The sequence below is a fragment of the Sorghum bicolor genome, chromosome 8, assembly GCF_000003195.3.
Source record: "Sorghum bicolor cultivar BTx623 chromosome 8, Sorghum_bicolor_NCBIv3, whole genome shotgun sequence".
Taxonomy (NCBI): Eukaryota; Viridiplantae; Streptophyta; class Magnoliopsida; order Poales; family Poaceae; genus Sorghum; species Sorghum bicolor.
The window spans coordinates 37,937,037-37,950,068 of record NC_012877.2 but is presented as its reverse complement, the minus strand read 5'-3'; the positions used below and the strand labels follow the sequence as shown (position 1 = coordinate 37,950,068).

Here is a 13,032-nt window from a genome sequence, read left to right as displayed (position 1 = left end):
GGTGCGCCTCAGCGGATGCGAGTCTTTTTGTAAGTCTTACATTCGAGTCTGTTATAGCATTTAATACTCTGGTCTAGTTCTTTGCATATAAACCTCTTACTGAGCACGCTGTTTTACTTTGGTAAATTACTCAAAGCATTGACCATGCTTAGAGTAGTAAGATAGTATAGACGTGGTGTCTAGACTATATCTTATCAGTGTGGGTTGCTTGTTCCACTACAAGACACCTAGAACGAGAGTAACAGTCCTCTCTAGGTGGAAAGTTCCTTGTTAGTGTGTTAGGCAAGTTAACTACAGTGAAAGTCGGGCTAAGTATAGTACCGCCTCGGTAGGAGAGGAGGTGGAAAACCTCTTTAACTCGATCTACTGTTTCGGTTACTGCCCCTAGTAAGGGAGGTGGTAATCCTCACTTTACATAGAGTGTCACGACCAGATATTAGTGCAAGTTAGACCTCTCTATACCCAACCTTTATCCTTTGATCACATCCTAGCGATCTCAAACCTACTTAGTTCACTTCATGTTCCCTCCCAGTGAAGGCTACATTGACTACCGTACGCTTACGGTATAACCGTTTGCCACTTTTGGTGTCAACAATGGAGTAATGTGAGACATGCCTATTGCCATGTGGGGCTAGGCTAGGGTGGCCACCCTACCCCCAGGGCAGCCGACCTAGGTCAATGCTAGGTGGGCCTCACCTCTAGTGTTCTCTAGAATCTTCTTTTGGAGTTGCTTTTTACACTAACATCAACCATATCTTCTCCTATTTTCCTATTTAAACCCTAAAAACAAAAATATACCAAAACTCATGGAACTCTATCAGTTTAACCCCTATCCTATGCATATATTTCATTATGAGCATCTATTTCATGTTTAGTTGACAGTTAAAAGTGACACTTAATAACCGTCAACAGTGACTAGCATGACCTCGTCCTTTCACCGCATGACACATAGCATGGCACGACCTCTCCTCCATCCTGACGCCTAGAAGGAATGGGGAGATGTCGAGCTCCACCAAGAACGCCAGCTCTAACAAAGGTAGGCACGCCCCACTCACTTTGCAACGATTGAAGAGACCACTATACCTTTAGTTCGGACAGACATCACCTGCTCTCGGACTGATGTCACTAGAAAGATGAAGATGATAATGAAGGCCATGACAAGCCCATGTCACCCTACATAGCTGGCGAACCAACACCATGCCAATAGTGTCATCACGTCTCGCATTATAACATCATGTCACACCATACTGCGACTTGGGAACAAGACCATGATGACAGCCATGCTAGGACAAGATGGCCCTTCCTTGCAAGCCAAGTTTACTAGATTTCTTCCTCCCATAGCATCACAACCACATGGTTGAGAGAACCTATCTCTTTGTATCGTGGCCTGGCCTCGGACTATAGGGGCAGCCAGCGCACCCTTCTAGATTGGGGACGTACTCTAGAGACTTCATTTAGGCAGTACTTCTCCACTCTCCTACCTCTTTCACTCTTCTTGCATACCCCATTATAAGAACTTTAGATCATTCAACAGAGGAACACACACTCGTACTATCTCTAAGTCTAGACATGGCTTGAACCAGTATAATTTTTTGTGTCTTTGGATGTAGCATCATCTTCCTAGAGCACTGTGACATATGTAAAAATTCACTAGTCAAAGTTTTGTAGAGAAGTGCATGATTTGGTTTAGGATAGATGGCCATACTATGAAGAGGATAAACTTGTTTGCATATCGATCATCAAGTGCCACTTGAGCGATCTAACTCTGCATATTCTTGGGGCGCATTAGAAGCGATGCTTGCATTGTTCTTGGGCTGACAGGTGAATAGAAGACTGTCTAATCCTATAAGGGTAGACTATCTGCCGTCTAATTTTCAAGTAGCAAGGTTGGTAGACAGATTCTATACAAGTCAACGAGTTCGAACGATGGACTATCTGGGATTTGGGACGGACCATCCAGGATAGCTATTTGAAACTCCAGTTAGGTGAACGATGGATTGTTAAGACCTATGGCGCAGACTATCCAGGGTGACCGTTGCAGCTCCCAATAGTTAGTTTTAGCATAAGGGTAGACTATCTAGGCCCTAGGTGGATTGTTCGGTGTACAAATTCCACCACACTTCCAAATGTCTAGTTTGAGGCCTTCCTCTATAAATAGAGGGGGTGGCCAGCCATTTGGTGTGTTGGGCACCTTGAGGACTTAGTGCCCTTGTGTGAGAGTGCTTGGGAGCCCACCAACTCACTTATGATTAGTGCCAATCGTATCCGCTAAATGTAAGAGCAATTTTATTATGGTGAGTGAGATTGCAAGTGTTGACACAAACTAAGCATATGGTGCTTGTTAATCTTAGAGGTTGCCACCTCCTAGATGGCTTGGAGGCTTGTGTGCTCCATTGTAGCATTCTCGGAGATTGAGTGGTGCTCTAGAAGCGACCGCTTTGTGAGGTGTGTTGTGCTTGCCCCATGGGAGATTGCGAAGAGCAACGCTAGAAAAAGCGAGGTGTAAAGAGCGTCAAAAGGTTCAGTTGGATCAAGTGCTAGAGCTCATGGTGAGAACTCCAAGTGGGAGAGTGTGACTTGAGAGTCAACACTAGGGAGAAGATTGACGGCAACCTTGAGCTTGCCTCAATGGGGGTTATATGGTTGGCAAGACACCTAACCTCAGGATAAAATCACCATGTCAACTTATCATCATCTTTCTTTGGTTTGCAATCTCCATACACAAGCTTTTATTTACTTGTTCATTACTTGTGCTTGTGTTGTTGCTCTTGCATAACTAGTTTACTTGTGTAGCAAAGTAGTTGCTCTCCTTGCTTGTGTAGCATAGAATGAGATATCTTGTATAACTAGTTAGCTTGTGTAGCCTTGCTAGTTACATTCTTAGTTTGTGTAGCTAAGTATTTTTTTAGCTTTCTAGTTTGGCTTGTGTAGCATTGCTGTTGAGTAGTGCTAGTGAGCTTAGTAGTGAGCTTAGGCATTGTGTGCTTTGTATACTAGCATGTGTAGGTGCTCCCAGTTGTTTGAGTACTAGTTCCATTAGTTTGTATGACTTTGCTAACTAGAGTTGCTTATGTAAGCTCTACCTAGCCTAGCACCTTAGTTGCTCTTATTAGAATCTTTATAAGGTTCTTGAGAACTTAGAAAGAGGGATGTAGTCTTGAATAGACCGATAGCTTTAATTCCATATTTATTTCGGTTAGTCATATAATTAATCTTTAGAAAAGACTATTTGCCCTCCCCTCTAGTCCGTCATCTCAACCCTACACTTCTCTGGATCAGCTTCTCCAAGATTCATTTGCCCACTAGGCTTCTCCTTTTGACCAGCGGGGAGTTTCTTATGTTGACGTGCACTTCGGGGAGTTTCTTATGTTGACGTGTCACACATTGGGTGTGATGATGCCAAGGAAGTGAATGACCATGCCTCATGTCTATAGAATAGGATGACAATGTGGTGCCTCTGCGCCTGTCAAGCTCCAGGCACCTAACAGATTTTGTATCTAGCTTCTGGCCTAGCCCGAGGTGAATGTTTGCCGACACCTAGAGTTGTGTGGGCTATGGGTCTACCAGGACACCCCTTGGCCCGAGAGTCTCCTCATCTCGGCCAAGTCCCCGGGCCCTAAGTGAAGGTGGCTAGAGCGGGCGCTTTGCCTTTCTTGGCTTGCCCTTCTAATATTAGATACTCCCTCGAGGGAGGGACATCTGCGTGCTACCAAGTCATCCCTAATTTGCTAGGGGGTGCATGAGCGCACCCAGTGCGTCTAGCCCCGAGCCCTTGGTTAATTTAGAGAGACAGTTGAGGGGCTAGCCAAACTGTCGCACCTTTAATCCAAGGACTTCACATACCCCTATGTTAGACTCTTGTCACTACAATATTAAAAGTAAGGCCTCATATTAGTAAGCTCTTTGCTAAAGTCTTATTGTCAAGCTTGCTCCACAATTAAAGCCTTCCATATCCTTTGGTGTCTCTTCTATTTACTCTATGTCGGGTAAATCTTGATGAGTACACTAAAGTACTCAGGGTTCTATTCCACCTAGTTGCAGGTGAACCGCTATATCTTAGTGCTATTCTTGCCCTTGTGGAGGGTCATGAATAAAATGTCGATGGACTCAACTAATATTCGATATATCTCATTTTTGCTTTTGCTTGGAGGATATTGTTAAAGGTAGCAATGTATTTTGATCTTATCGTTTGTAACCATTTTAAAACTTTGTTGATATAACATATCAAATTTGGAAAATTGGTATTCTATTAATTATTTGTGAACTTGGTTTGGTATTATTTTCACTGCAAACTCTATGTACGTGATTTGCATTTGCTTAATCAAGTACAACCTTGGTTATAAAGTTGATTATCGATATCCTTCATGACACTTGATTAACTACTAGGTTTATATGGGTTAACATGTGAGCATGCGGTCGTGATACTTGAGTTGTTAGTGTGATAGTGATGGGTGTGCACACGAGCACACATGAGATGTGTAGCTCCCGAGCCCTAGTAGATTAGGAGGATAAGTCATGGGGTTAATCGTACTATCAAGATTCATCCAATGGTTTAGGTAACTCCTTGTTTGATTTTGAACAAGTAAATAGTCTTTTCTAAACTTAATTATGTGGGCTAGACGAATCTAATATAGAATTAAACTATTCAATCTAGCCAAGACTACACACTTCTATTTATCACAAGCACCTTATGAGAGACCCTATACAAGGTGCCAAGCTAGTGGAAGCTCCCCTACACAATTCTAGTTAGCAAGGTCACACAAACCTATGCAATGTTAGATCGAACAAGTGGCACTAGATAACAGTTATCGGTATGGCTATCTGTCCAAGACTCCAATGATGAACTAGTGCCACTAGATAGAAATTAACTAAAGAAATATACTAGATCTCTCCCTAACCTCACTTTGGACGAACAATCAAGCCTGGAAATGAGTGGGAGGTGTCCTCGAGCTCATAATATGGATTAATGGTTCATTTAGAATGCCATCTCCGTCTCTGTGGTTTGGCATGAACTCCCGGACAAAGGCACAAAGTGGGAGAGAAGACATGAGGTCGCAAGCAGTGGACGATGAGAGTGAGGTGGAATCACGAAAGTAGTGTCAAACATCGAGAAGAAAGGTAGAAGAGACAGGATCGGATAAATGGGGTTGTTAAAGTGAGCAAGGGTTCCCAATCTTTCGATATCTTCTCATAACTATCGATTTGGTGGAGTTGAGACAAATTCATCCAGCTCCGAATAACAGGTTAGCAACCAGCGATGCATGGTTGACCTCACCAAGAAGGCTAATCTTTGCCCATGAATGGAAAAATGCAAGCAAGAGCAAGAAAGAATGCAACCAAATTATAGATGTATGATTAAACTCATAAAGTTAAGGTCTCACAGACCGATGAATGGCAAAATTGTTCTTGACAGGATAATCTAAGCAAAACTCTAACACTAAATGTGTGACCATGGGCCACGGCAATTAAAGAAGACCCTAGGGTCATGCAAGACCCCTGGCCATGCAGCAGCAGTAGGCCCACGTACCAGGCGCCATCTCAGGAGGTATTTCGGCCATGCAGTGGTAGCGCGCACTCCTACAAGGGCATCTATTCGACCTTGTAGTGGCACGACACCAAGTGCTCCTACCAGGTCGTCATCGCAGGAGGCATTTTAGATAGGTTCCATATTTATGGCATGTAGTTCCTTTCCCATCTCCATGCCTCGGTGCATTCCATATTTAGACCCATATTTAGCTTCCTATTGCTATGGCATGTAGTGCTTTCCATCTCCATGCCCCTGTGTATTCCATATTTAGACAGATTTTGAACTTGATTTGTTTTGATCATTCCCGATGACTCTAAATGAATTTGGACCTGCTACCGGTGCCATTGGAAAGGTTGTCTTCTTGGCTTTCTGCACATATAAAGTACGCCCAAATCTGAGCCCATATGTGACCTAGGCGACCAGTTAACACAAATTGCTCCTAGGCTTCAAAACATACTCGAAGTCAACTTGGTTTGGGGGGCCGTCTTGATTAGGACACCCTTGCTGGTCCTCATTGCCTACAAACCCTTCTCCAAGCATCTTATTGTCCTCTCCAAGGTTCCTAATCATTATTTAATCACTAGTTAGCAATCTATTCTCAAAATCGTAATAAAGAAGTGCTTAGGAACGAGCTCACCTCTAGATTCAATTGTCGCACGCGAGCTCTTGTGATTGGAACTTGAAAGATCAACGAAGGAGTGTTATGTGTATCCAAAGGAGTGATATCCTCATCAATTGTTGTGTTGAGCTTGATCGTTGGAGGTACTAGATAGGCTACTTTGTTCCAAAAGCCTGGCCGCACCTAAGGTTGCAACATCCCTCCTCTCTAGCCTCAAATCCACCACTCCTTAGAGCATCTCCAAGAGTACCTAATATTTTCTTTCTAATATGAAGTTTTAAAACTCCTAAAAAAGTATTGGAAGGAATAAAGAAGGCTATCTCCAAAAGTTTCTAATAATCCAACCCTAAAATATAGAAGACAATTTTACATAAAAAATCCTATACTATTTCTAAATTATCCCACCACTTTTTATATTCTTTCTTGTACATTTGCATCAGAAACCCTTTGCCACTCTTTATTCTATCCACACCCTTCCCCTTTAGATTAGTCGACAAAAACACATGGAAGAGAGGATATACGCTACTCTAAAGTGTGTAATTTTACACAGAATGGGGTAACTTTTCCTAAGTTCTAAAAGATTAAGAGGATGGATTAGAAGTTATTGGAGAGAAGTTTTTTCTCATCTTACTAAAAACTAAGGATTGAAGGGATTTAGAAAAATCTTGGAGATGCTCTTATAAGCCACAAGCTTTATTGCAATCACTTGGAGGAAGTTGTTGAAAACCTAAGGGAGCCACAAACAGTAGCAACTACAAAGAGAGAGTGGCCACAGTGTTTACTCGAGTGTAGACATGCACAGGGCTTGATTAAGGCATAGGAATAGGCGTGCTTGGTGTGGCACTATGGGCATGGCCTCAAAAGTGTTCTAGCACGCGGCAATGCTCGTACAAGGCTGTCACAGAAGATGGCCAATGCCATGGTGGGATGAGCAAGCACTCAAGATGTCCATGAACGTGTGGCATGCACTTGATTGAATTTCTAGATATGGTTATCCATGTTGCTTGTTTGGTTAGATGGATAGGGTAAACCATTTTTTCGTTTGTTAGATGAATAAGAATAAGAATACTTAACTGGTTGTATCTATATTATTTAAACAATAACCAGTTATAAACTAATAAATATGCACTAACACTCATTTTGTTATGATAATTACTAATTACAAGTTAAATATGTTAATTAGCACCGCCATTACCCTAATTGGCATACAAAACATGCATATTCACACTTATCAAATATAATATTGCTATCATAATTACAAGTAACAATATCACAAACCAATAATCCATAATTTTTTTGCTAATGACAGATTACAAAACATGGATGAACTCGCTAGGCAATTTTTTGGTGGCAGGGATACCAACACCTATATCTATATCCAACTCGTAAGCGAACCAAACATCCCTTTTCCATGAGGATATCCATCAAACCAAATGCACCTCCAAGAGATGCCAGCACGCCCTTTGACAGCATCTATTGGTGATATGATATACAAAAGGCCTAGATATATATAATTGCTTCTGGCATACCACATGGACCATCCATCATAACCACAAGTCCATAGCAAATTCTCAGTAATGGAGCTGGACACTGTTGCATTGATTTCACATATAATCAGCGATGACAGAAGACAGTGTATACATAGGAAGCAGTGAAGATGAACATCGTGAAGATGAAAAGGTAAACTAATTTCCAAAACCAAGAATAGCATTTGCGTGCAGATATATGGTTCACGGCATGCTTTATATCAATAGGTAAATACATGGACAATGCAGAACAAGAAACGATAGTGTTAAAAGGCTTCAAGAGATTAACTCTGCAGGGGGTGAATCAAACAAGAGTAGGGTTTACCATGGTCCCAGTGGGGCATATTGGAACTTGTTCAGCCTTCTTACAGAAAAATCATCTAGGCCCTTGCATGTCATGAAAAATTGGCATCCATGTAGCTTACTCCAAGTGACATTCACCATTTGCATCAACAAGGCTCAGGATAGAAGGGTTCTAGTGAACCCCAAGTTTTTCCCACCTTTATTTTTGTGCGCAAAGGTACTGAAATAAAGCAAACAACAATTCAGTTTTAGCTTGGTTAGAGCATCTCCAAGGGCTCCTTAAAACAAGACAAAATATGTTGTTGGACATGCCAATTGATGGCTCTTTACTGGCGGACACATATTTTCGAGCGATTTCTGTTCTTGACAAATAGATATAAAATCATATATACCATAAAATCTTCTAGGCTCTACATGATGAGAACCACACAGTAAAATATTAATTTTCACTGAAATGAATATTTTGCCTCTCTTCATAAATAAACAAAGTTAACAATGGTTAATTTGTTCATGTATTTGTAGGACACTAAAAATCATAAGATTACGTACATCACCAAATCATGACGATGCTAAAAGTATCAGCTCAAAATAATAAAGTTTCATATATCAATTAAGCTTGACAAGAGATATATCTATAACTCAGTTATGGTAAACATACCATTATGAACTTTATTATTTTGAACTGATATTTTTAGCATAGTCATGATTTGGTGATGTACATATTCTATAATTTTTCCAAAATTTTTAGTGTCCTACAAATACATTAATAAATTAACCATGGTTGACTTTGTTTATTTATGAAAGAGACAAAATAATCATTTTCAGGGCAAAACAATATTTTACTGTGTGGTTCTCATTATGTAGAGTCTAAATGATTTTTATGGTATAATTTTGAGGGCACTTATATGATTTTATATCTATTTAATAAAAATATTTTGTTAGGTACGGTGTCCACCAACCAATTTGTCAAGAACTAGAGTGTCTTACAAAAATCGCTCAAAAATAGGTGTCCACCAGTTAAGAGCCATCACTTGGCATGCAAATTTTGCCTTAAAACAACTCCCTAACTCTCTCTCTCTCTCTCTCTCTCTCTCGCTCGCTCTCTCTCTCTCTCTCTCTCTTTTGGGGGTGAGGGGAAAAAAAGGGCCCTTCAACACTAAAGCAATTGGTGCATCTGCCACCTCAACTCAGAAATATGCGGGTGCCTTCTGCTGGCCTTGGCAGCCATGTTCCCGTGAGAGAACAGGAACACGGAATGGAAACTTTGGAATGTTATTTTATAACATGGGAATGTAAATGTTCCCGTTGGAACATGGGAACGTGAAACGTGGCCATGTTCCTGTTCCCAGGCTTCTAAGTTCTATGCTCGCTATCAGTGCCCCCTTCATCGCAGTCCTTGCATGGTTCCCCCACCCCCTCCAGCCCAGGTTTCGAGTTTTAGGAGGCTAGCTGTTGAAGAAAGGCAGAAATAGAACTTCCAATTCATTTTGTTCACTTGGCATAACTATTAGATTACCAAGTAATTTTAAAGAGCATTTCAAGATGTTTCTCACGGACCGAACATAAGACAACCACCCAAGTTTAGATTAAAAGTGATACCCAATAGTGAAGCTGCTTCTTCCATACATATCTGTAACAGCCTTCCAGCCTGTGCTACCATGCATGGAACAACTTCCAATACCAACTCGTCATGCACCTACAAAGAAAAAAAAGTAGTTACATTCAACCATATTTGGAGCCAAACAGAGAAAAACTCAAAACGAAAATAAGTATCATGCAAGAGTCTTAAAAAACCTGCAAAATAAGGTGACACTGGCCACCAAATTCTGAAAATTTTCTTGTAACTTCATCTGTGGAATCAGTTGCCCTAGTTCTGTTGGTAATTACTGAATGAAGTCTAATCATAGCCACCTTGATAATATCAGCAGCAGAACCCTGGTAACATATGCACATTAATCATATAATCAACAAAATCGATCATATAAAACTATGTGAGACACTGCTATATTACCTGGCAAATAGAATTTACAGCTTGTCTCTGTGCTTTAGCTTTCTCTTTGCTATTGCCAGCCGTTATTTTTGTAAGAAAACGTCGGCGGCCCAATAAAGTCTCCACATATCTGAGAAGTGATAATGAATTAGAAACTTCTTTGATGTATGCCTAGCTGTATCATCTATATTGTGGTCCCCTGTTTAGTATCAAAACGCCTACACAATTTGTTCAGGACTAAAAGGTTCAAAGGCACTGTTGTAGTGTGCTAGTTGGAGAGAGAATTAGGGACCCATTCTTCTGTCTCCACTGGCCGTGCCCAGACATACACCTCTAGTGCTGCACAGTCTTCACCAGGCCAATGAGCTCGCGCTCGTAGGTGGCAAGTTTGGAAGGCTGGGGCACCATGGACAGACTGAACAAGCCGACTGGACAAGACCACGCCAAAACCAGCGCCCGAGGCATCGCAGTCGATGATGAACGGAGCCGTGATGCCCAACAACTGCAGCACCAGTCAAGAGGTGAGAGCCACCTCGAAGCCTCGAAGGCTGTAGCCACCACAACAGTCCACTGGAAGGCAACACGCTTGAGGGCTGTTTGTGGCGCGTTGATGACGCCATAGCTGTTGATGAAGCAGCGGTAGAAGCCTGTGAGGCCAAGCAAGCCATGCTGAGCACGGTGGGTCCATGGTGTTAGCTAGGACTGCATGGCAACAATTTTGGCTGGATCGCCATCCTTGGAGATGAAGTGGCCAAGGTACTCCACCCAACGCTCAGCAAATGAACATTTTGTGTGCTTCAGGAACAAGTTTTGCTCGCCATAGTTCTCAAGGCGTCGCCTAGGCGTCCAGGCGCCCCCCCATCGCCTTGCAGAATGGGCGCCTAGGCAGGCGCCTAGGCGAGCAAGGCGGGCGCCTAGGCGTCCAGGCACCCCCCATCGCCGTGCCTCGCCTTTACGCCGTAAGAACTATGTTGCTCGCACAGGGTGCTGAATAACACACGGATGTGCCCCAGATGTTTCGAGAGGGACATGTTGTACTTCAAAATATTGTCCAAGAACACTAGCACAGGGTGGCATAGGAAAAGGCAAAGAAACTCACTCATGGGGGACTGGAATGTTGTCAACCCATTCCTCAAGCCAAATGACATGACCACGAACTCGAAGTGGTCATGGTGCGTCCTGAAGGCCGTCTTATGGATGTTATCAGGTGCATCAGGACTTGGTGGTAGCTGCTGCAGAAGTCGAGCTTAATGAAGATCCACCTCGCGGAGCTCATCCAGCTATTCGTCCATGACAGTGACCTCGTACATGTCGGGTAACGTTTCAGCGTTGAGGGCGTGGTGGTCGATGCAAAACCACAAGAGTCATCATTCTTGAGCACGAAAAGCGCAGGTGACGAGAACGACGACATGCTCAGGTGAATGATGCCCTGGTGGAGCATGTTAGAGCACTGCTGCTCATGTTCGTCCTTCAACAGCTGCATGTAGCATCACAGGTGGACCACAATCGGACTCATGCCTGTAAGGAGATTGATCCGGTGATCCAAGCCCGATGGGTTGTCAAAGATGTCGCCGAACTCAACAAGAAGCAATTGCAGGGTCTTGAGCTAATGGCATCCTAAGACAAGCTCGTAGTCATGGAGAGGGAGCCTGACGTGCATACATGTGTGGAACACACGACTACAGCTTGTATTGCCCAATCTTCATAGTGGAGCCTAAGAAACCTTGATAACTATCATTACATGACCTGATGGAGAGGTAGCGCACTAACAATCAAAATAGCGACAGACACTAAACCTATAGAAGTGGAACAGTAGAACTAGTACCATAACCTTCGCGACTGCTTGCACCCTGGTGTCGCCTAGCTCGTAGGATCTGAGCGAGGGCGGGTCGCGCCCGTACATCATGCGGAAGGGAGTATTGCGCAGGGAGAACTGGAACGCCGTGTTGAAGAGGTACTCCGCCCAAGGCAGCCACCGGACCCATTGGCGTGGCCGATCCCCCGTCAAACACCACAGGTACATAACGATGACGCGGTTGGCCGACTCGGACTGCCCGTCGGAGTGAGGGTAGAACGCCGTCGTCATGTGTAGCTTGGTGCCCATCAATCTCATGAGCTCATGCCAAAAGGAGGATGTAAACACCGTGTCCCGATCAGAGACGATGAACTGAGGGACACCATGTAGGTGGACGATGTCGGCGAAGAAGGCTTAGGCGACGGATTCTGCCAAGTACGGATGAGCCAGGGGAAGGAAATGGCAGTACTTGCTGAATCGATCCACCACGGTAAGGATCACCGACTTGCCGCGTACGCGAGGGAGGGCCTCCACAAAGTCCATTGCGATGTCCGTCCAGACACCCTGAGGCACCGGTAGAGGAAGGAGCAGGCCCGCCGGCTGAAGGTGCTCGGATTTGTACTGCTGACACACCGTGCACTGGCGCACCATGTCTTGCACCCGTTGCTTCATGTTGGGGAAGTGGAAGTCGCGCCGGAGCCGATGCAAGGTGCGCTGGACGCCCTCGTGGCCGTCCTCATGGACCGCCCCCATGATTTCCTGGAGCAGCAGGGAGGCGGGCGGGATGTACAGCCTCCCGGCGAAGTGAACCATGCCGTCGACGAGACGCCCAAGGTGCCTGGTGGGACCCTGCCGTGATCTCAGCCGGGAGGGCGACGAGAGCCGGGTCGTCGAGCTGGGCTTGGCGTAGGCGGTCGATGAAGTCGAAACTATGAGACACAGGAGAGACCTCGAAACGTGTTTCTTGTTAAAGTAAATTAGACAATGCTAGTGCCATAGTGAGAGTACATGAATTATGAAGCTATTATGTAGGAGTTGAATCATATTCAGCTTGTATACCCATGAAAAAACTATATGTATATAGTGCAGTGACAGGGTTAGCCTAGTGTTAGCCTAGTTACCTTTACTTTGCTGTAATTGTTTTAATTTACCTAATAGGTTCCTTGGCAGCCAAGTTGAATATGGTGCCTTGTGAACCAAGTTGCTGGTGGACAGCATCTCTAGTTTGTTAGAGTCTGTCAGGGACATGTTGGAGTGCTGTCTGCCCTCTAG

At 43.8% G+C, this 13,032-nt stretch overlaps 1 protein-coding gene across 6 annotated transcripts in view; it reads right to left on the bottom strand.

Annotated features, from left to right (window-relative positions):
* Window positions 7,347-13,032, bottom strand: part of LOC8061248 (helicase and polymerase-containing protein TEBICHI) — a 64,827-nt gene continuing 59,141 nt past the window's right edge. For all 6 annotated transcript variants that reach the window (XM_021445863.1, XM_021445865.1, XM_021445867.1 and 3 more), the window contains 5 exons: window positions 9,987-10,095; window positions 9,770-9,910; window positions 9,575-9,671; window positions 7,998-8,195; window positions 7,347-7,736 (listed from right to left, as the gene is read on the bottom strand). In XM_021445863.1, the coding sequence (XP_021301538.1) occupies window positions 8,122-8,195; window positions 9,575-9,671; window positions 9,770-9,910; window positions 9,987-10,095 (421 nt within the window). In that variant the 3' untranslated portion in view covers window positions 7,347-7,736; window positions 7,998-8,121. The remainder of the gene's footprint in view (window positions 7,737-7,997; window positions 8,196-9,574; window positions 9,672-9,769; window positions 9,911-9,986; window positions 10,096-13,032) is intronic.